The sequence below is a fragment of the Trachurus trachurus genome (assembly GCF_905171665.1).
Source record: "Trachurus trachurus genome assembly, chromosome: 24".
NCBI classification, from domain to species: domain Eukaryota; kingdom Metazoa; phylum Chordata; class Actinopteri; order Carangiformes; family Carangidae; genus Trachurus; species Trachurus trachurus.
This window is the reverse complement of record NC_139910.1, coordinates 24,249,033-24,276,339: the sequence shown is the minus strand read 5'-3', so window position 1 is coordinate 24,276,339 and position 27,307 is coordinate 24,249,033. Positions and strand designations below refer to the sequence as shown.

General features: G+C 43.4%; 3 protein-coding genes across 4 annotated transcripts in view; 1 reads left to right on the top strand and 2 right to left on the bottom strand.

Moving 5' to 3' along the window:
• Positions 1 to 4,047: 4,047 nt before the first annotated feature.
• Positions 4,048 to 9,199, top strand: irak1bp1 (interleukin-1 receptor-associated kinase 1 binding protein 1; the record flags this gene model as incomplete). Its single annotated transcript, XM_084001338.1, has 4 exons — positions 4,048 to 4,322; positions 7,604 to 7,685; positions 7,800 to 7,930; positions 8,669 to 9,199. 4 exons carry the CDS (start codon positions 4,048 to 4,050, stop codon positions 8,928 to 8,930), a joined length of 750 nt encoding a protein of 249 aa, XP_083857464.1. The 3' UTR covers positions 8,931 to 9,199.
• Positions 9,035 to 12,917, bottom strand: LOC311007922 (uncharacterized protein). Of its 2 annotated transcripts, none has more exons than XM_084001340.1 (7): positions 12,704 to 12,917; positions 12,367 to 12,508; positions 11,674 to 11,763; positions 11,277 to 11,371; positions 9,872 to 10,032; positions 9,648 to 9,764; positions 9,035 to 9,563 (listed from the first exon to the last, which is right to left on the bottom strand). In XM_084001340.1, the coding sequence occupies exons 2-7, from the start codon at positions 12,489 to 12,491 to the stop codon at positions 9,453 to 9,455; spliced, it is 699 nt and encodes a 232-aa protein (XP_083857466.1). In that variant the 5' UTR covers positions 12,492 to 12,508; positions 12,704 to 12,917; the 3' UTR covers positions 9,035 to 9,452. The 2 variants fall into 2 exon arrangements, with proteins under 2 accessions (XP_083857466.1, XP_083857465.1); XM_084001339.1 differs by having other exon boundaries at positions 12,728 to 12,915.
• Positions 12,918 to 15,781: 2,864 nt separating this feature from the next.
• phip (PHIP subunit of CUL4-Ring ligase complex) overlaps positions 15,782 to 27,307 on the bottom strand; it is a 35,593-nt gene continuing 24,067 nt past the window's right edge. The window contains exons 26-40 of the mRNA XM_084000457.1: positions 26,283 to 26,407; positions 25,805 to 25,887; positions 25,523 to 25,634; positions 24,534 to 24,595; positions 24,243 to 24,398; positions 23,267 to 23,387; positions 23,041 to 23,166; positions 22,732 to 22,807; positions 21,755 to 21,814; positions 21,411 to 21,563; positions 20,718 to 20,870; positions 20,341 to 20,552; positions 20,000 to 20,241; positions 19,501 to 19,647; positions 15,782 to 18,157 (exon numbers count right to left, since the gene is read on the bottom strand). Of these exons, the coding sequence (XP_083856583.1) occupies positions 17,433 to 18,157; positions 19,501 to 19,647; positions 20,000 to 20,241; positions 20,341 to 20,552; positions 20,718 to 20,870; positions 21,411 to 21,563; positions 21,755 to 21,814; positions 22,732 to 22,807; positions 23,041 to 23,166; positions 23,267 to 23,387; positions 24,243 to 24,398; positions 24,534 to 24,595; positions 25,523 to 25,634; positions 25,805 to 25,887; positions 26,283 to 26,407 (2,553 nt within the window). The 3' untranslated portion in view covers positions 15,782 to 17,432. The remainder of the gene's footprint in view (positions 18,158 to 19,500; positions 19,648 to 19,999; positions 20,242 to 20,340; positions 20,553 to 20,717; positions 20,871 to 21,410; positions 21,564 to 21,754; positions 21,815 to 22,731; positions 22,808 to 23,040; positions 23,167 to 23,266; positions 23,388 to 24,242; positions 24,399 to 24,533; positions 24,596 to 25,522; positions 25,635 to 25,804; positions 25,888 to 26,282; positions 26,408 to 27,307) is intronic.

The window sequence follows — 27,307 nt, the reverse complement described above, 5'->3', positions numbered from 1 at the left end:
TATTGTGGTTATATTGTGCATTTTGTTAAATAATATACATAATCCATCAACACAGATCACGTCATGCACTGTAAATGTGAATGTAGATACAACTACTGTCTGTTCAGACTGGTCCCCTGCTCCAGAGTGGGAACCTAGAGTGGCAGGATCTGGTGATCGCCTCTGAACTCTAGCTCCAGGGGTTCTCCAGCCCAAAGAAAGACAGAAACACCTTCAAAGAGAGATGGTGGCACTGGAGCTGCCGACAGAGCTGTTGGAAACACAGAAGACTGAGAAACAGTCTGACCAGATAGCCCTCCAAAATCAGCTTTCTGTTAGACAGAAGGTCTGAAAGTACAAGACTCTGCTTCAAGTTGGAAAACTAGGGGAGACACTTCAGGCCATGAACAAGGGGCAGACATTATCTGGAGAGATGGCTGAACAAACAGAAGGATGAAAATGAAAAACTTTGTCCTGCACTGACCCACGCAGAGGAGCACCTGGAGTATGATCTGCTTCAGAAACAGGGAGAAAAGTTCCATTTCTCCAAGTCATAGCAGAACCTCAAGCAGGCGGAGGGAGACTGGAAAGCCAGCAGGAAGGACATGATAAATAGGATTGTCCATCTGGAGCCTCTGATGGAGGACTTCCAGAATAAGCCTAAAAGGTTTTCCCTGTGGAAAAGATTGTTTTTTCACTTGTGAAAGATAACAGAATAGATTTCAATCTCTCTGTGTGTGACTGTGCAGTTTCAGTGCTGTGCAATTGTAGTTACTGACAATCTACATTTTTCTATTTCATATGATAATTATTAGATTCTGCTTATGAGACATGACAGGGACCCCTGCCAATAATTCCCCCTCTGTAAAGAATGACTTTATACAGAAGCAATAAAGTGACAATACTAATAATAATGTCATTTTAGCACTAATAACATTTCTGCACAGTCCATTGTAAGTAAGTAAGTGACATTTATTTGAAAGTTCCTTACAGGATTAAAATACAAGACCATGAATACATACTTGACATATTGTGTTTCTTTTTTAAAACTAGTGAGGCACTGCCTGATACAGATTTCCAGTCAGTGCAGGATATGCCGAAGAAACTCACTGAAAAGGTTTGTGAAATGTTGCAAACGCAGCTTTGAGAAACACTAAATAACATACACATGTCATTGTAAACAGCTAATTGCTCTTTATGATGAATTGAATTTGTACAGACTTGACATGGAACAACACATTTTTATGTTTAGCATTTTCAATCGAGAATAGTCATATTATTATATTACTCTCCCAGGCCAAAACAGCTTTGTGTTTATGGAGGTTTAGGAGACATGTCACATGTTACTGTCCATCATATATGGAAACATTCAGGTTTGTCTTTAACATGCAGTATAGGGGTCCATCACTTTGCTTGTTTAGTGCCACATTCCTGCCTGTAGCAAGCTGTTAAAAAACCAAAGAAGTGACATCAGTTAGCAGCACCCAATGTGAACCTTTGGTTTGAGGTTGATCCTGTCTATATAATAACTAGTTCTCAAAAACAACAAAAATATGAATACTGGCTAATAACAATAACTAGAAGATTTCCTCTGGGAAATTTTGAGAGGGCCACGGGAGCTGCGGCCGGTTTTGCCATCACTGTCAACATGGGAATCAAACCCACGATCTTAAGGTCAAGACAGAGCTGATCAAATAGACACATGATCATCTTTCTATAAGCACTGATATGGAGGAACTGTAATCACTTTAGGTTACCTGTGTGTGTGTGTGTGTGTGTGTGTGTGTGTGTGTGTGTGTGTGTGTGTGTGTGTGTGTGTGTGTGTGTGTGTGTGTGTGTGTGTGTGTGTGTGTGTGTGTGTGTGTATCTCTAACTTTTATCACATGAAGTTACCTGTGTGTGTGTTTGTGTGTGTGTGGGAGAGGAGTGTGCGCATACACGCCCATGTGTACGTTACCTGTGTGTTTTGATGTGTGTGTGTGTCTGTAACTGTAATCACATGAAGTTACCTGTGTGTGTTGGTGTGTGTGGTTGTGTTTGACAGTGACAGAAAAAACACAAATAAAAAGTATGACAGACCATGTCAGGTTCAACCCATATTTGAGCCTGTGGCTCCTCGACTATGAATACTGGCTAATAACAATATGTGTTTTGTTGTAGGCTATCATAAACAGTTCATGTACATCATGACCAAATATTAGTGTTTTAGCTCAATACCTTAGCCTAGAGGTCATGTGAACTATTGTCTCAAAATCTGTGCAGGACCATAGAATACATTGTTTTATGAGACACACCTCTTTATATGGTATTTGAGCACTCCATCTAGTGAAAGGGGGTTTTCTGCTTAAAAATGACTTTATGTCACTCACCAGATCAACCAGTAGGCTACTTTTTACCACTTGAAAAATGTGTAAATGGCAATAATGCATAGCCTACAGTACATTGCAATTGCAAGTAAGACTGCAATGTAGCCTATGCGTTGTAATGGGCCTTTACTCATTCATTATTATACAGTTTATCTAACAGCTATATTGGACATAGCTACCGAGACATAAAAATAACAATGACAATCGCGTTAATATAATGCTTGATTAGGCTACATCATAAAGAGCCAACACGTGCATCCGTAGGCTACATCCAACATGCGTGTTATCGTCTCACAAATATCTAGGGTGAAGTCAGGTAAAATGGGCCACTTTTTGGTAAACGATTAATAAGACCATCAAAAACGCTATGCATGAAATCCATTGATATTTTAAAAAATCGACATAGGTCTCTTAAATGTTTCTGTGTGAAAAAAAAATTAAAAAGTATAATTATTTTGGAATTATGAGAGTTAAAGTATCGGGATATTCCCTCTCGAGGTACGATGAATGTTCAGGTAAAATGGGCCAGCCGTTCAGTTAAATTGGGCCAAGAGAGAACAACACAGTAATTTTAGCAGAAATCATTTAAATTTTAATAATTAATTGAGACTACTACTAAACTACAACACTAAACTTAACATTAACAGTGAATACATAAGAGGTTGAAGACATTTTTTAATCTTAAAATGCATTTTAAAATTACATGATCATGTTGTTGCTATGCTCTTTGTTAACTGACTATGTTATAGGCTCTTTTACTGTGTGTGTGTGTATGTGTGTGTGTCGCATTATGCCATTTTTTCCCCCACAGTGCTAATGGCACCATGAGTGGCACTGACCAACCTTGGATATATATCTAACTTTGAACATGTTTTGCACCCTCAATTTCTGTGTAACTTCAGTGTAAGACTGTGTTTTGTATGTGGCCCATTTTAGCTGAAATGCATGGCTCAATTTACCATGATGCATTAAGGTAAATTGAGCCACCCACAAAAAATGCATTTAAATTAAAAATAAGTAAGCTTAGCAAGAATTTTGCATTCTATCCAATGGGGGGAATCACAATGTGTATTATAAATCACATTTTTTTTTTATTGTAGATCTGTTTTTTTACGGAGTTATCAACCTTATCAGTTTCAAGTGAAATTTGTTTGCCAGGCCACTTTTCGCACACTTCTCCTCAGCAGGCTGGATATAAAGCATTGCCATTGTCCCACCCACAGCAACCAGAGACCACTCAAATCAATTGTTTTTTTTTTTTTCAAGTACAGTTGTAGCAACAATTTGAAATCATGCCATTGCCTGTTAAAACTTAAAAAGCTAGGAGGCTCAATTTACCTGATGTCACCCTACATAGCCTGCATTGTATCAAAGTGTCATATCTTCAGTGTTGTCCCATGAAAAGATATAATAAAAATATTTACAAAAATGTGAGGGGTGTAGGCCTACACAGTCAGTTTATTTGTTCGTCATTGTTTGATCCTGATGAAAGCAGCTGGAGGGCCATGTAAACTACCTACGCTTTTCAACTTTAACAGGCGCGCTCCCGCGGATGGAAATTAGTTTTTGGTGAGCAATCCCTTTTTGGCACGACACCTGTCATCCCCCCCAAAAGTTTTGTAGTCCGTTAGACGAATTAGCCTACAAGTCCCGACATGCATTTCGCCTATTGCCATAGCAGCGGGAAGTTAGTTTGTCCACCATGGACAACCCGAGCCGAGTGTTTGCTGCGATACTACCGGCGTCAGACCGTGAGTTCGCCGGTAATGAGAAGGAGCGAGGGCTCGACGGACAGGCCGTTAACCGACCGGGTCCTGGTCCCCGTGTGAGGGAGCTGCAGGTGACCGGAGCAGCGGAGGTCTGCTGCCCCGCGGACCGAGTGTCTGTTCGGGTTAGTGTGGGCAACAGCAAGGAGTCAGTCAACGAGGTGACCAACAGCGTTTCACGGCGGCTCGAGTACATTTTACAGTCTGTCAGGTGAAGGCACACTGTTGATGTTTTTATCTCAAGTTGCCTACGAGCAGAGTTAAAGATCTGAGTTGAAATGTAACATTAGCCTAACTTCAGCTAGCTGCTACATGTAGCCTCCACAGTGCTGCCCTCTCAGGCTGTAGTGTGTTGTTGTGATGTAAGTTAGGTAACGATGTCTGACTCTGTCTCTGATCATACATAATGTAGCCTACCCATTGCTCTCAGTGCTACAATCACATTTCTACTACTACTTCCAAATTTTGGTTTCGTTAATAGCCTACATGAGCATTAACAACAAAATGATTCATTAGCCCACAGAATGAATCTATTGAGAATAATGACATTGTGTTTAATTGCCTACTATTGCCTCAATGTGCCAACAGCATTTCGGATAATGCAAATTAGTTATTAGAATTAGCTGGGGGTTTTAATCTGTATTTAATCAGGCATACATATGCCTGAGTAACTATCTGTCAAGTGAAAAAAACATACGCTATTGGTCTTAATTGTACCTAATGAGAAATAGGCTACAAGTTACTAAAAGCAAAAGGACTAGTTGAATAGATCTACTTTCCACTTCTAATAGTAGCACTATAGAGAAGCACTCTCCTCAGTGGTAGGTGTCTAATAAAACATTGCAGTGTCTGTATTTTAAGTACCAGTATAGTGTTGTGGTCAAAACCATGCACCTAACCCGAAATCGAGTCAAGACCAAGGCCAGAGCATACCAAGACAAGACCAAGACTCAGCGGCGCCGGATTCATTGTAGAGGTGGGGGGGCCATGGAGGTTGGGTTGTTACGGGGCATAGATTTACACACTCACTGTCGGTGCAATAGTCATATTGTAGCGTCCGGCCGTGATGCGTAATACCAGCATAATGCGTAATCCCCCCCCCCCCCCCTCCGCCAGCGTCTCCCAGACCCTCATGATACCGTAATTTATCAAAAAAAAGAAGAGGAAAAAAAAGAAAGCCCTGTACTCCGGTCTCCTGTTCTGGTCTGGCTGCCGGTTTGAGTAAATAAAATGTTGTTAATACTACACCTCTTTGAGCAGTTTCTATAAACTGCTAGGTTCTCAACGACCCGACCCGGTCCGATCCAGGTGTTGAAGCCTGGACCTGATGCAGCCGGACTCGCAAGCAGTCTCTCGGCTGGACCACGGCAAAAATAAAAAAAATAAAAGAACCCCGTGGTCCGACCTGACCCAATTTTTTTAATCAGAATTTTAATAATAGAAAACATCATTTGTGAATTTGAGATCTCTAAAATATTAGTAGGCTAATGTTACTTTTACCATGCATTTAGATTTTCTGTAGGTAAATTAATCATCATGGATCAAGCAGAAAATCAGCCTTTAAAAGCCGAAGTAACAGTTTATGAGCACTCATGGGTGACCTGCAGGTCTGTGGCGCATCAGTCTGCAGCAGCTACTTTTCACCTCTTTTCTTGTCATTCATGTTTTAATAATAGGAACAATGCTTAAGGACAACGCCTGCTAAGACAGACGTTTGGACTTTATGTAGGCCTAGCTGAATAACTTTGTCTCAGTCCGTGACTGTGCGCGCTTCATATGGACCGCTGTTATAGACCACTCGGGCCAGCTGTGGTTACAATGTTTCAATTTTGTTGTTTTCGCGCATTTCTTCTTTTTCTCACAAGTTATGGTTTTTACTGGCAAAACGAGCCAGTTAGAAATGAATAAAGGAAAAGAAAAAATAATATCCAGGAGACTTGTCCCGTCCTCAGGACGTGCGCGAGGGAGGATCAGCTGGTGGCTCAGGTCTAGTGATGTCATGGCTGTCAGCTGCACATCTGTCAGCAGGTCCGCTCAACCACTCCACACACACTTCACAAACTTTAGGAATGAGCTAGATGTTGATTCTGTAAACAGACAGTGACATGCTGGAAATAAGCAGACACCATAGGCCTACTCGCCCTCGTTAATATTGATTATTGAATTACGTAACGTCATAAATCTCTCGCCACTGTAGTCCGGTTCATCACCTGTCTCTGTGGGTGGGTGTGTAGGCTATCTCCAGGTGAAACAACTGTAACAACTGTAAATCACCTGGTATTGATAATAACTAAAGGCATTTATCACCAAAGCTGAACTAGGCTATTAACACGTCAGGTTAATTAATCTTTTCCTCGCATTTTTTCAAAGTAAACTTCCCTTCGCTCACCGGCAGAGCAGAAGTTGCACTTTCTGAGATGGTGCACTTGGTCCACAGTGTTTGTGGATGAAGCCTGAGAAGGTGACGAAGGTGAAGGTGATAATAAGCGGAGGGAGGACGACGGAAGCTAGAGAAGCTCCGTTCAGCTGTGCATTCACGTGAGCACCATATGGCCGGAGAGACTTGAATTGGGACTATTTACTGGGCTGCACTACAGGCAGAGTAGCATTAGATTTGATTTAAAATGAAAGATTCTTCTATGTTTTACTGGTTTATTTCATTTGATGTGGGTGGGACCGGGGGAATTATTGAAACCGGGATAGCGGCCTATGGTGATCAGCGACCGGCAGAGCAGGGCAGGGGCGTAAAGTGGGGGGGCCAATGGCCCCTTGGCCCCCCCCATTCCGGCGCCCTTGCCAAGACTTTGAGGGGGTCGAGGCCGAGTCGGGACCAAGTCCATGACTGAGACCAAACCACTCTGAGACCATTTTCAAGACCATTGTATTCAGTACCAGTATTCATAATAATCATGTGACTTGATACATGATTCCTGAGTTAAAAAGAAAAGATAATTGTATTTGTATATAAAATCTAAACTATATTTAATAGTGGGAAGTCTCCTCCTCCCACTTTTGACACTGGTGCAAGTTTTTCAGATGGTTACACAAGCATTCTCTTTTGTAGAACAATATAATTATCTTGAAGTTATTGAATTGCATGACATAAACCAAAGTGAGTGAGTGACAGAGACATAAAAAAAACAACATTTTTTAAAACATTAAAAACTGCAGCTGTGGTCTTGCTAAAAAAAAAATCCTGAGTCCAGATCAATCGAAACAAGACCGATTAAAAATATAGGCTAATGGTTCCAAGACAAGATCAAGACCTTGAAAATGTGGTCTCAAGACCAGTCTCAACAAGTACCACAACACAAAATAGAAGTAGCATTTGTTTATTGCTGAGCCGATCAATAACTTCAGTTGGTATTTCTAATACCATATATGTCAAGTTCATGTTGTGAGAAATAAATTACTTTAAAAATTTGACGTGCAGTACCAAATTCTCACCTCCTTCTGTGAGAGTGTGATTTTTACATTATTCATTCCCTTCAGGCAACATGGCATCAGTGACAATGACACCTCAGTGAGGAGGTTTCTCCACCGAGAGGCAGACCTGTATCACATGGACGCAGAGGTGACGTATTTGGAAATTGAAATGTGTTACAGCTTGAATCCATCATTGAGCCTTCAACATTTATGTGTGTGTGTGTTGACTTGTATCTGACAGCGTAATGAACTGCTCCCACAGGTCCTGGTCACTTTTTCAGATTTTGAGACGATGGAGCGAGTATGTGGCGTCCTGCTGGAAAAGCTGGACAAGAGCGTTTGTGTGGGGACGCCCAAGTTTTACCACAGTGCAGAATGCCTGAGTCAACTGAGGTGGGGAAAACGTCAGCACACCTCTCATTTCATCTTTAAAGGGATAGTTCAACATTTTGGCAAATTGGCCCATTGCCATAATCCCTATAGTTTTAGGAGTAGGTTCGTTACCTTTAATTGTTGGTGCAAGCTATTTTTAGAACGGCGGAGCAGAGCCGCAAGCTGCTCAGAGCTATGCTACAGAGACTCGTGGGATTTCTTGGTTTCCCTAATCAAACTCATCAAATACACAATCCAACAACTCCAAAATGCTCTGGTGGACAAGTTGTGACCTGCACATTCACCACGCTATGAGATAATAACGGAATGTTACAAGATAGAGTTGTTTTCGAGGTAAATTCATGCAAAACTGCTGATGCGCGTGACCATTGGGGGCAGTTTTTCCGCAAGCAGTCTCTGCATTTGCCTCAAAAACAACTCCATCTCGTAACGTTCCGTTATTATCTCATAGCGTGGTGAATGTGCAGGTCACAACTTGTCCACGAGAGCGTTGGATTGTGTATTTGATCAGTTTGATGAGGGAAACAAAGAAATCCCATTAGCCTCCGTAGCTCTGAGCAGCTCGTGGCACTGCTCCACCGTTCTAAAAATAGCTTGCACCAACCATTAAAGGTAATGAACCTACTCTTAAAACTATAGGGATTATGGCAATGGGCCCATTTGCCAAAATGTTGAACTATCCCTTCAAGGGCATATGTGGATAGCCTTCTAACTAGTGTGTGTTTGTGTGCGTTTCAGGAGGCGAGCGTGTGTGTCAGCAGTTGAAAATGCTCAGTGGAAGGCCTGTGAGGTCACTGAGCTCCTGGGACAAAGCCTGGGGCACCCCCTGCTGGTCAGAGAGGAGGAGACAAGGGAGTGGAGGAACGAGGATGAGGAGTGTGGAAGCAGAGGGCTGGGACCTACGGCCCTCTCTCCACTTCCCCACATACCCACAATCACTGTGTCCTCGCGCGTGTCCGTCTCCTTCAGCCTCAGAGACAAAAGCAGGAAAAAACCCTAAAGACATTTGTCATCGGCTGTCAACACCAAAAAACTGATTTTCACAGTTAAAATGATTTTATTACATTCTTGTGGCTGATCAGAAGTGCAATTTTTCATTTTTTTGGTTTCCATTTTGAATCACAGCCAACAGTCATGTCAAAACTATAAACATTTGCAAAGACATTTAATTATTGCCTCATCAGTTAACTTAAATGTGCCAACCATTCAAGTCTGTCTTAAAAAAAAAAAAAATCTACTTTTTTTTTTTTTAGAAACATCAAATTAAAATACTGTATATTTCTACATCTCAAAGGAATAAAGTTTGGAAATGTGACTTCATTAAGGGTCGATTACAACATTTCATCCATATGTAACAGTCTCCAAATCCCCTACGGACAACCTCACATTGAGATCCAGCATGGAGGGATTTGATCTGTACCGAGCTTGGCACTTACAACAACCACGTCAGTTCTTGATCACAGAACACCACAGAAGGAAGAAAATGAACTCGTCAGATGGATGGATCTCTCAGAACGAGCAGTCAGGCATCATCAATCTCATCCTCAGGAAAGAGCTCTCTGAGCCAGGGCTGCATGACGAACCGCTCCCCGTCGAAATGTGTGAAGTAATTCTCCAAGGTGGGGATGTCCGGCTAGAAACATCCAACAGTGAGTCCAGGACCTATTCAGTGTGTGTGGTTGTGTGTGTGTGCGTGCTGTAATTTTCCAGTACTTACCCTCATCCCCGTGATGCGCTCCAGTTGCGTTTGAGGCAGGTATGCAACCAACAGAGAGGAGGCGCCAGGCCCGCTGAACAGTATCTTGTAATGAGGCGTCTTCTCTGCTGCGATGCCCTTTATACACACACACACAGTCAAACAGGTGAATTTTCAAGTTCTTAGCATGGAGATACAGCCTTTGTGAAACAACTTTAGTATAGAGAACAGTTGTGGCTGCTGACCTCAGAGCTAGAATACATCCTGTCAACCCACTCCTGAGGGGCTCGTAGCTCAGGGTCCCAGCTCACCACCACCCCGACCATGTGGCCCTTCCTCTCCAACACCACCTCCCCCACTCGGAGAAACACGTACGGAGGACGGGGGCTGCGCACCGCTTTGGATGCTGCAGGAATGAGGGAAAATAAGAGAATATGTTATAAATTTAATGAAAATACATCTGATACAGGATATAAATCCTCTACATCAGACTCATGATAATAACAACATACAAAAAACAAAACTTCAATAATCCGTAAATATCACTTCTACTGACAGAGCCTGCACTACATCCTCAGGAAGCTCATTCCATACTCTTACAGGCTCCACTGTGGAATCATATATTTTGTGGAAGAGTTTGTACACCTCAATCATGTCACCTCTATACCTCCCATAGACAAGAGTTGGCAGTTTTAAGTGCCTTAATTTTTCTTCGTATGACATGACATTCAGACCTGGGATTAATTTGGTTACTCTTCTCTGAACTGCTTCAATTTTTTCAATATTTTACTTTATAAGGACACCAGACAGAGCTTGCAAATTCAAGATGAGATCTCACCGAAGCTTTATATAATGGCAAAAGTATTTCCTTACTTAAATTTGTAAAAGTTTGTTATTGGCCACCCTTGAATTTGCTATTTTTAGTTTTTCACAAATGTGTTTTTGGAACTCCAATGAATCAACCACCACACCTATGTCCTTTTCCTCTTCTACATGTTGGACAAGCATGTCTCCAACCGCATAATTACACAGTTGTTACCGCCTCCTCCAATTTGCAGATATTTACATTTTTCTGGATTTAATTTCAATAACCAGGTATCACACCAATTACTTATGCTATGAAGATCTGCTTGAAGAGATGTGAGAATGTTTCACAGAACAGAAAGAACACTTCGTTTTCTCTCGCACACTCAAGGTGTCGTTATGTCACATCAGATCAGACATATATGACCAAGTTATTTTGTTAAAATTAACAACTGAGAAATTCTAATACGAGTTCAGAGTATTTGGGAGCACTGGAACTTAATAATTCAAATTCAATTCTGTATTTTGCACTTGTTGAGGGGTTACATTCAGGCCTGTTACTGAGACAAATAAATCTGAGCATGGAAATGACACAGAAAGTATCTCACATTACTCTGTGTGCCATTTCCATGCTCAGATTTAATGGGAAACAAGACTGAGATAGAGATACGAATAAAAAATGTTAGTTAGTGTGTCATTCTCCACAGACTCAGATGACATATGAGTTTATCCCACTGATGTGTCTGTGTAAACTGTGGGTTATATGATGTGAAGGCTCCACATGATTAACCTCAGATTCTTCCTCAGTATCTGAACTTTTCCAAGTTTATAGGTATGAATACAAACCTCCAAAGAAGCCGTGGTCGTTGTCAAACAGCATGGTCTCTACAGGAGGCAGTGTGTGTGCCTCTTCATCTGCCTGGCCCAAACCAACCAGAGACCTTTTGAAAAGCAGAAACATCATCAGCCTGCACATAGAAATGAGTTGTGTGTGTGTGTGTGTGTGTGTGTGTGTGTGTGTGTGTGTGTGTGTGTGTGTGTGTGTGTGTGTGTGTGTGTGTGTGTGTGTGTGTGTGTGTGTGTGTGTGTGTGTGTGTTTGTTTTCCTGTTCTAACAAGGCCACCTTTAGAGTGAAGGGAATTCAAGCTTGAAAGAAAAGGATTATGCAAATGAGCACAGAGCCCTGCAGTATCAGAACACATGCCTGAGTGTCACAGTTGTCGCTGGGACGCCAAACACTCACTTGACATGTACCAGCTGCTGATTTGCCCAGTCCACCCATGCGGTGCCATTGAGGTATGATGTTCTCCAGTCTCTCCAAATTTTGCGCAACCTGAAACACCAGTAGAACTACAGTAATTGACTGATGCAGCACACAGCCTGAGGCACATGGTTCTACTGTAAGTTCTCAAAACATTTTCCCTACTCCTGTCATGTTCTTCTGTCTCATGCAAAGTGCTGGCACCCAACACTACTACTTAGCCTACCTGTTTTATGCATTAGGCTACTTTTTATTTATTTCTTTTTTTTCTTTTTCTTTACCTTTATTAGAACTTGTTTCACATATAGGAAGCTTACAAATTGCAGAGCTTCAACAAAACATATGCATACTGTATGCAAAGAGTTTACAGTATTATATTAAATCGTTCACAGATATTAACAGTTTTAATCACTTTTTGGTTTTCAGAGAAGTCAATGGAATCGATGTACTGCCTGAGCTGATTGTGAAAAGCAACAAAAGAGGGTTTTCTTTGTGTAAACTTACAATTATGAATATGAAATTCTGCCATCAGTATGATGAGGTTGTTAATAAATGTTTCACTGGGCTTGTCCTTATTTTATTTTTTAAAAGTCAAAGAGTCCAAACAGCACATCCCTCTAAAACATCTTCAATCCTTTATGAACTGTGCATTAGCCTACTGCGCCGCACACCTACCGTGTAATCGCGTGGTAGCGCTGCGCCACGCTCGTGGCGCTCCACCTGGTGATGAAGTACTGCGCGGGCACGGCTGAGAGCAGCAGCACGAGCTGCAGCACCGCGGGGCCAGTGAGCTGAGGCATGGCCGCGCGGCTGTCACCTGCATGGAGACGGAAACGCGCGTCAGGTGAATGCGGCAGGAGCAGGAACCGAAGCTTAATGAGTCCGGGTGGTAGTTTTTATGCGGACATGCGGAATATAGTTCCACCTCAATTTATGGCAACTTAAACCCTGATTTACATTATAAACAGCGATAGAAACTTAATGCAAGTTGAACAACATAGTAAAAGCTCACTAGTGACAGACTTAGGACTCTTACCTCGAGTTAAAATCCAAAGTGTTCCCTCCAACTATCTGGCGCACATTGCGACTGCGGCTGGAAACCAGAACTGAGTGACACGGTTTCACTTCTGTTGTATTTACATAGGGCTCTGTCTCTCTCGCCCATGTCGCTGCCACCTGTGTATTTACATTCTGTCAAAACTGCTGAAGTGCTCGTCTGCCCAATCACCGCGGCCCACGAGGAACCGGCGAACCTTTAGCGGCTCGCCACGTCAGGAGAGAGCCGAACCCGCGAGCTCCGCGCGCGGAAGAGGTTTTTTTATTTTTTTATATTGTTGACGTAGTTACGCTTTGGCGACACAAGGTGGGAGAGTTGTTCATTCAAACCACACTGTTGTGTAGCGTCAGCTGTTTTTAAGACATTATATCAAAGTTATATTGTACTGTACTTTAGCAGGCACAAACAAATATAACCAATTATTACAAAGAAAAAAAGGAACTACCTTAAAAAAAACTCTCAACAACTTGTTGCCTTGAAATGACTCCAAAAATGAACAGGAAGTAAAAGTGGATATGGAAACACAACTGTTTATTTACTTAAAATATTGGTATTAACTAACAGGACAGCAGTACTCCCCTACACATACATTCTAGCTTTATGCTTCTTTTTTGCATTAATTCTTTTATATATAAAAAGTATCCAAACTAACAAAGACATCCTCTTTAATCAGTTCACATGAAACAGACCCCTATTTCCCCTTAACTCCCCTTCCCGCTCTGGTGTTTCCCCCGTCCCACATCCCAATTAAAACTTAAAAACTTCCCAAGATGCTTCCCAGTGGCTCACATGCAGCCACCTCTCTCTCACACACACACATACACCGTGACCTTTAACCCCTGACCTCCAACACTGTGATATCGGGTCAGAGGCCACAAACAGCACAACTCTGCCACACACTAGCACAGGCCTGTGGTGAATTAATACATGTTTCCATGAAGCAATCTAAACGCAGCGTGGGTGTGGTCAAGTCAGAGGGCTGATCATGTCTGCTGAGTCAAGGTGGAGAGCAGTGACGAGGCCCCAGGGCAGCTGCAGGACAGATGTGACTGATGTGTGTGTTTGAAAATATGAGAATAAATTAACAAACCAATGACCAGTAACTTGTTTTTAAGGCCCCTTTTGACATGATTAGAGGTTGTGTATGATCGCTAATATGGTAAAGTAAACCTGATCAGCAAAAATCAATCAGCTCTCTTACTTTGACAAAAAAAAGGGAGGCAGTAGCAGACTAAACAAGCCTGATGTCCACTTTCATCCAATGAATGCATTCCTGCTTTGACTGTATTTAAACGGGAGATTAACGCGCATCCCTCCCCATCCCAGTGTTGGGAATATAAGGGTTCCTAAATACTGTACAGCAGGCCAAGGATGCCGAGCCACACTGGCTAGATCCTCGTCAATATCCTACAGACATTTGGGATTCTCCACTACGTTTGTTTTTTAGCTGGTTCATGTAAACATGTTTAAAAGTGATGTTGAGAAAGCTGGGTCGGAAATTTAGCTTCTAAATCGATTCATCATGATAATCTGTGCATATATGTAAATGTAATTATTGGTGATTGCAATAGAAAAAAAAAATCCAGAACTTTTATGTGCCTATGAAGAGTTTATAGGTAGATTTCATGATAGAAAGTCATTTACGAACACTTACAAACAACAAAACTGCTGCCCACAAAAGGAAAAGGTTTATGGGCAGATACCGATAACTTCCTATTTTGAACAAAAGAACCCCGATAATAAGATTTAATTGGATGAACAGTCACTAGTGGAACTCATTTTGGAATAAAACTCTTCATATACACAATATAAACAACGCATTTGTGAGACCGATGGAAAAACGACTGTTAATTCTGTCCTCAGACCTGCAGCAGAGTGTGAAACACCATTCCTACAGTACGACTCCACAGATCTGGCCACTGAAACACTGACTGTTCTGTATGGCAGGGACACAGACAGAAAACATTTGACACAATATATGTGACAGAGCTCAACACACTCACAGTGGAAATTGTAAAACTAAGCTAAAAATAAAACACATTCAAAAGCCATGTCCTAAAATTTCAGTGCCCAAAGACAGAATTTGGCATTGACAGAAAAACAAAGAAAACAAAAAACAAATGATAAGCAGATGAGATATATGTCCAATAATATGTGACAAGGAAGACCTATGAAATGAATCAGGTGTATATAGATGCTACCATTCAGTTCTCCCCAGTCGACCCCACAAGTGTCAGATTTTGGCAATTACTTGCTCTGTGCTGGGGTTAAAAAACAGAAACATGTCAAAAGTGGAGGCCGCCATCTTTATAAACTGAGTCCTCTTGGTGTGTGTACAGAGAGAGAGAGTGACTTCATGTGTTTGTCTCCTGTCAGATTTTTTAATTTTCTGTCCTCTCTCTCTTTCCAAAGCCTTCTGGCCTGTCGGGTCCGATCCAGTCCCCAGAGTCCAGTTCCCTGAACCCAGCAATGAGCGGAACCAGGAAGTCCAAAAAACAAAACAAAATTTTAAAAAAAGGCCCCGAAAGGAGAAACTGAGGATATTATGCCGGAGTAGCGAAGGCACACAATCAGAAAGATGAATGTAGACTAGTGTCTCTCTCTCTCTCTCTCTTTCTCTCTCCACTTTTGCGTCCAAATTCTGTCCGAACCAGTTTGATCTGGCTCCGTCCTGTTTACTTCAGGCATGAGAAAGTGCTAGAACATGCGAGACAGAATCGTGTGTGTATCCACCATTTTCCGAACATCAAAAACGTAAGCCGGTTTTGCTCTTCCGGTGGTTTCCTTACGTTTCCATGGTTTTGGTAGTCGCGGTAAATGCATGGATTTTTTTTATTTTTTTTCAATGATAATCTGTAAAACGCATGGATCATCACACCAGCTTTTAACAATGGATATCACACAAATTGACATCTGTGTTAAATAGATCATAATAGAGCATTAATAGATCCATGCGTTTACCGCAACTATGTCAACGACTGAAAACCATGGAAACGGAAACGTACAATTCCACCGGAAATGCAAAAACGGTTTTGACCATAGATGACGTTCGGAAACTTGTGGATATGTGTGTTTGTGTGTGCACATGTGTGTGGTCACCATAGAAACATATCAACATTTTAAAAAAAGTTCATTTTTATATGTTAACAATTTTTTTAAAATACACAGGGTTACTCCCTACGACTGCATTGATAACCGGTCTGTGGTAAGTGCATCTCAAAGCTAAGTCACCCAACGCTCCACTCTCTGTACCTTAGGTATAAACTGACGATAGGTTGGTTATAGGATAATATATTGACATGGATAATGGTATGCTTACAACGACAGTAAAGTCTTTTTTTTCCCCACTGCTATAAATACATTTCTTTGAGAGGTTTCACAACGATCAAACTGTATGCCACTGTTTGTACGCTGAAAGTGAACGACACGCTCCATTGTGTTGTAAAAACACACACAGTCCTTCCGTTACACACACTCGCATTAGTCACAACATCATTTTCGAACACGCACAGGCACATGTACTTTGCAGGGCAGAGGCCGAGCACGCTTTATACACACACATGCACGCACACACGCACGCGCGCACACGCACACCAAAGACATAAAGGCACAAGGTATTGCTAATGTTGAGGACGCATTGAAACATGATCTATCTAAACATATAAATGACCCCATTCACCCGACAGCTTCTAACAAAAGAACAGATGCTTCCTCTTTCTATTTAACATGCAAAACAAAAATACGCGCACACACGCACACGCACACACTGCCACACACACCAATAGTAAACAAACCCCACTGATCTACAGTACCAACATAGGTACACCATTTGGTATTTTAGCGCAGACAGACACGCTCAGGTCAGCCAATGTGTAAGACTTCCAAAACAGAGAGCCGATCGTTACGTACAAATCTTAGAAAAAGCTAAGAGAGGGTTGTATAAAAAAAGAACAGGACCAATGGAGACGGGGGGGAAGAGGGGGTGGGCGAAATATGTTGTCAGGCTGACGGTCTGTTGTCCATCACAGACCGAATAACTTTAGCTCGGTGGGCGTCTTTGACCGACCCCCAGCGGAGCCGCTTCGAAAAGTTCTCAGAAATAGTAAGAGCGAGAGAAGATGCGTCCAGCTCTCATCGTGACTTTTTCAAGTACTAAAACTCAGTTCAACAAGTGTTTAACCCACGTCTGACGCCAACAGGGTTCAAGGTCAGACAGGGGGCGAGGAGTGGTTCACTGGACAGGGAGGAGGGGCGGGGGGGGTGGGGGCGAGTCACGAGACCAACCGACACAGGAGCGAGCAGCAGCCGTCCCCCATCGGATCCAACATGGACCAATAATGTCAGAAGGAGTTGGAACGAATGAATGTGCGCCACCGGTCGCCGTAGTGATGTGCTTACTGGGGCAGAGAGGAAGGAGGTTTGGGCTGGGGAGCGGCGCTGGTGTGACTCTCCGTAGTCACGGCTTCACGTAGCAGCAGATGAACCAGCGGCCGCCCAGAGGAACACACACGTCCACGCTCACTAATGCATCCAACGCCAAGCATGACCACCGCTCCTCCAACGCACTCACCAAGAAATCTGAATTCCTGGAGATTTCTCCTCTGCCAGGACAGACGGCCTCCTCTTCCTCCTCCTCCTCCTCCTCCTCCTCCTCCTCCTCCTCACATCCTGCGTCTCTGCTCTGTTACCAGCCTATCAGGTTGGCTTTGGCCTTTTCTGTCAACTTGCGGACACGCCCCTTAGAGGAGGTGCCAAAGGTGATTGAGGAGTCCTCAAACAGCAGCTGCCTCTGCTCCTCCTCAGAGTCCTCCTCCATGTACCAGGCCGACCGTCGCCCCTGGTTCCGCGTGCGCATGGACCCTCCCGCTTCGTCCCCCGCCTCCTCCTTCGCAGACTCCCTGCGTCCGGGTCGTTGAGGAGGAGGAGGAGGAGGAGCGGTCTGCGCGGGAGGCGTGACCTCCTCGTTGCCCCTCCTGCTGCTCCTCCTCAGCGGCGAGGGCTCCGGTGACTCGGCGGGGGGAGCGGTCTCCTCAGTTCTTACTGCTCGGGGCCGGCCGCGCCGCCGGGGCGTCGACGCCGCGCCGGAGTCCGACAACACCGACGTTTCCTGCGCGGAAGACGTCCCGCCTTCGTCGCCCGTGGATTGGTCGAGGTCGTCGTCGGGGGTGGAGCTCCTGCGGTTGTTGCTCTTCCTCATCTCCTCCAGCTCCTGCTTGCTCTTCCTGCCCCTCTTCTTACCAGGAGGGCGACCTCGGGGTCTGGAGGGACTCGCCGGAGTTGTGACTTCCGGAGGACTCACAGGCGGCTCCGTCTTGGATTTCCGCCCCCTCCTCCCCACGCCCAGGGTCATGTGACTACTGTGGCCGTTCAGGTGGACAGTGCTCTGAGGTGAAGGGCTGACAGGAGAGCCTGAGAGGAAGACAAAACATCAATAGTAAGCATGTAATGTTAAATACCTCATTTAAACCCATGAATGGCCGATGCTGTTGCAGGTGCTAATGGGGATCCTAATAAAGAAAAGAAAGAAAAGAAAATGGGAATAACGGCGCTATCTATAAATGGCGTTACTAATGGTGCTACGTTTACAACAAGTATGGTAATTAAAAAGTTACTGTTTCCCCCGTTACTCGCCGTTACTTGACTCGAGAAGTCCCGTCACAAAATAATACACCAATTTAAGTGTGTGTTATATACACTACTTTCAGTCCATCAACTAGTTGGAAAAATGGAGTTTACCTGGAACTATTCAACTCACTAGTACTCCTCCACACAGCCAGGCGCCGTGACGCGCTGTATCACTCCGCCTCTTCCACAAGCAGCTGACAGGCGGAGTGATACAGCGCGTCACGGCGCCTGGCTGTGTGGAGGAATACTAGTGAGTTGAATAGTTCCAGATAAACGGGAGGTCAGGGGGGTGAGTCCAAGTAATTTGACATATTTGAGCATGTTATAAAAAAGTTATAATACTTTTCCCAGTGATTAGTTACTTTTATAATGTAATGTTATTTTTTGGAGAAAGTGAAGAGTAACTACAACTAATTACTTTTCAAAAGTAACATGCCCAGCACTGTTTAAAGGGATATTTCAACATTTTGGCAAATTCGCCCATTGTGATAATCCCTATAGTCATAGCAGTAGGTTTGTTACCTTTATTTGCCGGTGCAAGCTGTTTTTTCAATCGGCGGGGCAGAGACATATGCTGCTCAGCTAACGCTATAGAGGCATATGGTATTTCCGGGTTTCCCCCATCAAACTCATCAAATACATAATCCAACAACTCCAAAACACTCTCGTGGTTGTGACCTGCACATTCACCACGCTATGAAATAGCAATGTATGCTCAGAACTACTTGCTCTTTTGCAGTCACTCTGCTGAGCAGCCGTGTCTGGGATGTAGTTCCGGCTACACATATGCCTCGTACACAACTCGTAACGTTCCATTATTATTTCATAGCGTGGCATATGTGCAGGTCACAACTTGTCCACGAGAGTGTTTTGGAGTTGTTGGATTGTGTATTTGATGAGTTTGATGGGGGAAACCCGGAAATACTATATGCCTCTGTGGCGTAGCTCTGAGCAGCTCGTATCTCTGCCCCGCCAATCGAAAAACAGCTTGCACCGGCAATTAAAGGTAACAAACCTACTGCTATGACTATAGAGATTATGGCAATGGGCGAATTTGTTGAAAATGTTGAACTATCCCTTTAAACCATCAATCATAAACCTAAGCTAAGCCTAAGCTCATCTCTTACCAGGTGTGTGTCGTACAGGCGTCCTGAGTTTTCGCCGGGTGCTTCCTCCGGTGCTGCTCTCTGCGGCCGTAGAGGGTGTCACCTTTTCAGAAGCTGGTGGCGCCGAAGCTGACGCAGAGTTGTGAGCCCTCAGCGAACGACTAGACTCTAAAGATGGCAAAGAGACAGACTGTGTGAACATACGAACCAACAAAAGCAAATAAGGTGTCCCCAAAAGAAATTTAAGTCAAAATCAACTGGACTTGGTTATTTGTCTGGTCGGACCAGTCCCAGCCTGGTCAGATGCGTACATGAACTGATGAAGCCTCTTGGATGAGAGGTGAAACGTCTTCCTAGACAAATAACCAAGTTGCTTTTGACTTAAATTTCTTTTGGGCATAACGATGACCTGGACAAATGAGAATATTCACAGGCTCAAATAAGGTTGAACTACTGATGTTAAACTACTGATTTAAAATAAAGAAAACGCTTCAGAGTTGCTTTGATGAGGTGGTCTTACCTGCTGTACTCGGTGTGCTGCTCGAGGCGTTGTGTGAGGAGGATGACGCGGGTGGAGAGTGTGCGGAGTGCCGCGCCGCGCTCCGTGTTCGCCCTGCGGCCGGCGTCTCCGCTTTCCCGTTGACCAGCTGGGGGGGCTGTTTCACAGGGACGCTCTGTCTCTGGGAGGAAGGTCGAGGAGGAGCTGGCGACGGCTCCCTTTTTGCGGTCACCCTGGATGATACACGTCTCTTCCTCTCTGGGCTAAAGATGCAGCGTAGGGAGAGAGAGAACAGAAAAAGGATCAAAACCAACGCACCACGGGAGATACACAATCTAAAATAAGACGTCCTCTCCTTCTACCTGGATGCGGTGCTGCTTGCAGGGGACTCGCTTCTCCTCCTCCTCCTCTTCATGGCGTGCCGGGTCTGTCTGTCCGTAGTGTGTCGTGTCTGTTTGTCCGTGCCCTGTCGATTCAGTTTATCCGTCAGGCCGTGAATGGCCTTGTAGTCGGCCAATATGGAGCTGACGTGCTCCTCGAACAGCGCAGACAGCCTCAGACTCATGCTGTAGATCTGGAGACACAGTAAAGCGCACACTGAAATCATACTTGGAAAACAGGGCTGCCTAATTTCAGGATTTTAATTTATGGCTTCAAAGTATGATGCAATACTAGTTAAATTAAAACTCTATGTTGGTGTCATTGACAGTGTGTGTGTGTTTGTGCATGCTAGTCTCACCCGAGATTTCTTACTGGGCGTGTAAGCTTTAGAATTGCTGAAAATGAGCCGGACGTCTTTGCAGAGCTCGATGGGCGACTGGTACTTTCCCTCCGTTAGCGTGTTCTGAACGGTTCCAAAGTCCATTGGTGAGTCAACAATTTGCAGGTAGTCCTGGGGGAGGCAGAGGTAGGTTGGGACATTTCAATTACAGGTTTGAAAAAGCTGTGAGTGGATAAGAGGAAGACAGAGACAGAGAGAGGAAGTAGACAAGTGAGAGATAAGGGGGATTTGAGGTTTCATTTTGAGTGGACTGGAAAAAACCTGTGAAAAGAACCGCCGCCCCTCTTCTGTTAACAAGTGGGCCCCAGCCAGCAGAGTCTGTTCACATAGCTTCTCCTTTACAGCTTGTACATCCATTCGATTTGGTCTTCATTTCAGATGCCGAATGGAGAGGCTTGTTCTTCAGATCAAACAACTCCCTCACCTCAAATACCGCTCCTTGTGTAATTGAATTGCAGCCACTTACGGCCCAGACGGACTGTGCAGAAAGACTCGAGGACCAAATGCAAATCAAAAGGGAGTCTAATGGAAATTCACAACCAGCTAACCTCAAATCGCAGCCAGAACAGTTGGGTTTGTTTCTGAGGAGGTACGGTTCACATGTGTGCACCACACTTTAAAAATAAAGTAAGACTTTTGTTGCACGCGTACCGGGTACTCCTGCAGGTCCACGGGTTCTCTGAAGGGCTCAGAGTCTTCACACTGAAAGATCAGGTCCAGCAGCTCCTTGCAGCGCCCCCTCCACGCTTGAGGGTTGTACGAAGGGGGTCGGGTTCGAAGCTGACGCTGCATAGGTCGACGGCCCTGCAGGGAAAACAACAATACGCAGGTATAAGTATATATACTATACTAGCTGATAAAAAAGCCTACTCTTCTCTTGATGGTGGATGATGAGGACTAACTTTCTCGTATGAAAAGAGAGAGGTTAGTATGGCTTGTTTTATTCATCTGGAACGTATAAGAACATGCTATTGCTGTGTGATAGGCCACTGTACCTTGTGGTTTCGTGTGGATGTTCCTGGAGTATTAGTATCTTCATCCTCCTCCTCCTCGTCCTACACAGGAAGAGGGACAGAAATGATAATGGTAACGCATATTGTACCATTGTATTCCACTAAGATCATGTATTGCAGGCTACTCTGGTATACAGTACAGTACTCCATTACAGTATGTAAGATTTAAGGTTTCAAGTTGCAAAACTAGATCCAATGAAAACACACTTCAGATTGTTGTGATCCTGCCCTACAATGCTAAAGTGCATCGAGTACATACATACTTTGGTCAAAATTAAGTTGAAACTAGAATGTGACTTTTTGACATCTGCATGACCATATTACAATATTGAAGCCTTAGGCCTGCACTACTCGGCTCCTAGCTCTTTGCTGCAGGACGGAGAAAGAAGATCCTTTGGACCTCCAGCCATTAGGCTTTTTTTTTAATTCTTCTGCAAATGGTCGATGAGCTGACAGACAAATGAATTTCCCTTCGGGGGTTAATAAAGTAATTCGTATTCATACTCGGTGAAATCATGAACAGCTTAATCATAAAATCCAACTAGACTGCTGGAACAAGAGTAATAATGCTATATCGACTGAAACTTAGCTAGCCCTAGCAAAAACTAAACGTAGTTGTTCCCCCCCCCCCCCCCCCCCCCCCCCCCCCCCCCCCCCCCCCCCCCCAAGCCCTATTTTTATGTTTCTATGTCAAAATAATGCAACAGTAAATCTGATCAATAAGAATCTTGGTAATTTTTCATCACAAAAATTGCTTGCTTCGCAGAGTATAGCATTACCAGGTATTAATGTGATTTAGTGTGGTTAAGTTTTAAATTTAAAAGGCATAACATCAGAGCATAGGTTGATATGAATGTTCTATCTATGACATAGACAATATCAGACACTGATTTGTGTGAAAATAACATGGTCAAGATAAATTTTAATACAAATATAAAAATGTGTCTATGCACACATACCTCATCTTCAGAGTCAGAGAAGGTAGCCTTCTTCATAGTTTTGTAGAGAGGCATGATGTCTGTCAGACTTTGGTCCCTGAAGGAGGCGAGAACAGAAATGAATTCATGTCTGACAGTCTGAGCCGTCAGACGTTTATGATGAAAATGAACTGTTACAATGTCAAACAGCTAGCACAGAAATTAATACCTGTTAAGTCATGAATTTAAAGCATGTTATTTTTGCTCACTCATTAAATGGTTATCATTTTGTTAATAGATGTTGACAGAGGGGCTTTTAAATGAATGGTGCTGTACATTTAACACACTCACTTTATAAATTGCAGCAGGAGGTCAGAGACAAACTTGGCCGTGGTGACGATGAATGATCCTGGCTCGTTGAATGTTTGGGCGTTGTGTTCAATGTAACGAACCTCCCACATCAGAGAGGACAGCCGTCTGAGAGGAAATGGCACAGTTGTGGAGAGTGTTTATATATATATTTGTTTCTCTCTTTTATGTACAGCTACACACATTCCATATGTGTTGTGCCTATCACCTGTAGAAGTGGTTCACCAGCCTTTGGCGTATGGTGCTGAGGTCAGTGACGTAGGCCACTACGGTGCAGTATGTGGGGTACGCCTGGAGGTCCACGGGAAAGGCAAACGGCGCTGCCACATCTGGGGACGGTGAGGTAGTTTGGCAGAGAGAAGACAAGTTCAGAAAGGATTATTACTGGGCACGCCAGCTTTTTCAGCACTACTCAAAACCAAAACCACTTCAAGGTGACAAGAGGAAAAGGAAGGGGAGGGTGTGATGTGTGGCAACAGTCAGAAACAAAATGGCAGGTTGGTGTGAGGGTGTGTGTTTAATGCATACAGAAGCTCACATGATCGAGTGTATAAGGTTGCAGGTAACATAAGGGAGGTGAGGGTTTTTATTCAACGAAGTGGAAATCTGTTTTCCATACTGTATGTGTATGTGAGATATTCCCATAGCAACATTAGCTCACACTTTTACATCTATTTTAAATATTCCCTCCTAAATTTGGACATTCAAATCATACCCTAAAAGAAGTCCTATAAATCCTGCTGTGTGTGCCAACTGCAGCATAAAGCGTAGGAGTAACGGGGAGAGGTCTAGAAGGATTAAATGTGCCAGCTGCTGGTACTTGTCAGTGTGTGCTGTTTCCACAAACTGTCACTAGAGGGAGCCTCCAAACCGACTTTCCTCCACGAGGCAGGATTGCAGTAACACAAAGTCTGTGCCGAATATGACATTACATCACTCAACAGGAATTCAAGCGAACACCTTAATATCTGGCTCAACCTGTTAGCAGCTTATTCCTTTTAACATACGATCTGTGGCCCTGCTGGGCTCGCGCTGATGAGCTCAGAGCGGTGACTCATGTTGTGTAGAGTCATGCTGCTTCCTCTTTACAAGAACTGCACCCTCGTGGCTGAACTTCCCAAACATGCTTCCATGACATAAGTGGACTTTTATTTTCAAAAGGGGTTTCGATGATGACGCCATACCGAGTGTGCAGAGCTTGTCGATGGCTTTGATGATGCGTTCGCACTCCTCTGCTCGTGCGTGGCTGCCCCATTCCCCGTCCAGGGGGACGTAGAGCAGCTCCTTCTGCTCGTCTTCTACCAGCGGGACGCTCATGCCCAACTCCTCAGGGAACGTAGCTGCACAAAAATAAATAAATAAAAATGTAATGTAAAAAAAAAAACCTGAATTTCACTTTGTTAAGAAAGAAATAGTTTGTTTGCGAGTCTAAATTGTGTGTCCACTACAGTGTGGGTGTATTTTAGATAACCCACCATCATCAGGGATGGGCTCCATATCCCAAGGACTCATCTTCTCTGTGTCTCCATTATCCCAGCTGGATGGGAAACAGTGCTGATATGAATCATCAACATTCATCACATCATCTTTGTGTTTGTCATTTCTTTCCTTTTTTACATAATAGACGTGCAGCATCGCAAGCTCTGACATCCCTGTCCCACACCCTAGAGTGGATGTCATTCTCTAATGAAGTTTTTCAAGAGAAGAAAATATCTCAAGAGCGGTGCCAGCTGGCGTCACCATAAATCTCAAATTCAAACTGTCATCCGGGATACTTCTGTGAAAACTACTGGAATGATTCAAGCCATGAGGTGTTTATGCACTTAATGAGCATCGTGAGAGGCCGTGTCATCGGCAAAAATCACAAGCAGCTATTTTGTCTACATTTCCCCGAATTTGTCTAAGCAGACTAAATTCCACTCAGATGTGGACACTCGATGTGCCAAGTGACCTGTAGACTGTACAGTGGAGCCAGGGGGAGCTGACACAAAGTCTTCTCACTTCATTGATTCCTAGAAATCAATCTCTAAATTTCAAGCGAAATTCCACAGGACTTTAAAGTCACAGAACTTAAATAATGAGATTGCTGATTAAAAAGAAATTCTCTTTTTCTCAGTGCTTGAGTGCTTTTTTAGTTCTCAGGGCTACAACCTTCCTGACATTAACTTTCAATGCAACAGACAATATACAGTATCAGTGAGGCGTATAACTATGACTGTGATTATCACCTTCAAAACTGAAAACAATGTGACACTCGGTTTCCGTTTCTTCACCACCACCACGTTTCCTTAGTTCTGTTTTTTTTTTTTTTTTATCTCTGCCTGTGCACTTTGTGGAGTGACGCAGTCTATTCATTTGTTCATGCAACTCACAGAGAAATTAGGGTCATGTGGCAGCTGCGATTTTTTTCTATATAAGATCGGACATAGGAGCCAACTGCAGACAAGAGATGTGGTGCTCGTACCAGACGTTGTAGCACTGGAACAGGCTGTCAGGATACTGGGACTGGTAGGGCTCCTGGCTCTCGATAGTCCCAAACCACCAGGCGTCGTCAATCACTGACCGAAACCTGTCACCTACAGACATCACAGGAATTTTTAGGCCTTTACTAAAAACAGAGGTTTCACTTTAAAAATTTTGAGCTAAAGGATGTATGTGAAATATATTTTCTATTTGCTTCAAATGCTGCACACATTTTCAGTAAGTCTGGTTTTATTCAGACAGCAAAAGACAAAAATTGGCTGACCTATACTCCACTGCCTCTTTCTGGCGTTGTCAAACTGCTGCCGCAACACCAGGAAGTCGATTACATCAGGCATGTCGTGGTATCTGTGACAAGAGAAACATGGACAAATTACGACAAAGCCTTGACACCATAAATATGACACCCACGTTAACAATGTACAAGAGATCAGGATCGTAGAATTTGTAGCAGCACCGTTTGCCTTTCTCAAACACTCTTTATTTTATAATGTAACATTATTGGATTCAATGTTTTATGAGTCCCGTCTTCTCTTGTGTCAAGAGAATTCATTTAAACTTAACAGAACGTATTACTGAGGAGGAGAGTTTCACACTCAGCGCTGAAAGTCTGTATGTACAGGCACAGGATGGACTTTGTAAAGCAGCACATGTGCCAACAGATCAACTGCCAAGATCTTGAAGGTTAAGACATTTGATAAGTGGCACAATCTTTAATCATCTGTGCAGCTAAAGCTCCTTACTTCATAGAGAAGGATCCTCCGGTCAGTTTGCCGGTGTCAGGGTCGAGGAAGGAGAGTTTCAGACAGCACAGTGTGGGCAGGCCGACCTCGTACTTGATGCCAACGATCTTCATCAGCTCCTGCTCCTGAGCACCAAAACAGGGAAGAACAAATGAGACAAAAACTAAAACAAGGTCCTTCACATAACCTGGAACCCAACCGCAGTTCAACGCACCACTTCTCACTTAAATAGATTTTCTTCTCACTGTTTCGTTGTGTATATGGAGGTTGAGAGAGTGTTAGCGACGCTGCAGTAAGTTTTTCCAGCTGAGGAAAAGTGAGAGTGGAGACAGATGCTTTAGCATCGCCATGCCTGGTCGTTCAAGTTACAAAAAAAGATACGGAGCGCTGCATTTTGCACGCTATAGGCAACACAATCCCAAAGATGCACACCGTGCCTCCAATGCATTATGGTCTGCCATCTGCACAGAAATTGCTATTTCTGCCTGCACACATGGAAAAGAGATGAAAAATACACCAAGTAAAAATACGACCCCATAAGCTGCTGCTTTTAAGGAAAGTGTGTGATGGCGTTCTTTTCTTCTTTTTCTTTCACAGACGGTAGACGGGGATGGGAACTTTGTACTCGGCAGACATTCGTCTTTTAGTGGAGGGACATTTTTAGGACAGAGATGGGATTTAAGTCCACCTGAGAGTGAAATATAATAATATATCAGATTTTTGCTAGCTTCTATGTGTGTGTGTTTGTGTAGAATGGCTGATAGCAATAAAACAACAGTGAATGCTTAAATGTGCTGTCTATATGTAATCTCTATGTGCCATTTTTTCATATTTACTTCCCTGCATCTTTTAGCCCTTACTTTGAAAATTCATCAACATCAAAAGCAAAAATGTCACTGAAATATAACACAATTAATTATGTCATGTTGGATAAATAGATCACAAAACACAGTCATACCATGCCTGCTCTCTATTTATCAGAGAAGTAGAGAACATGTACTTATTAATTATTTTCGTGTTCTTTA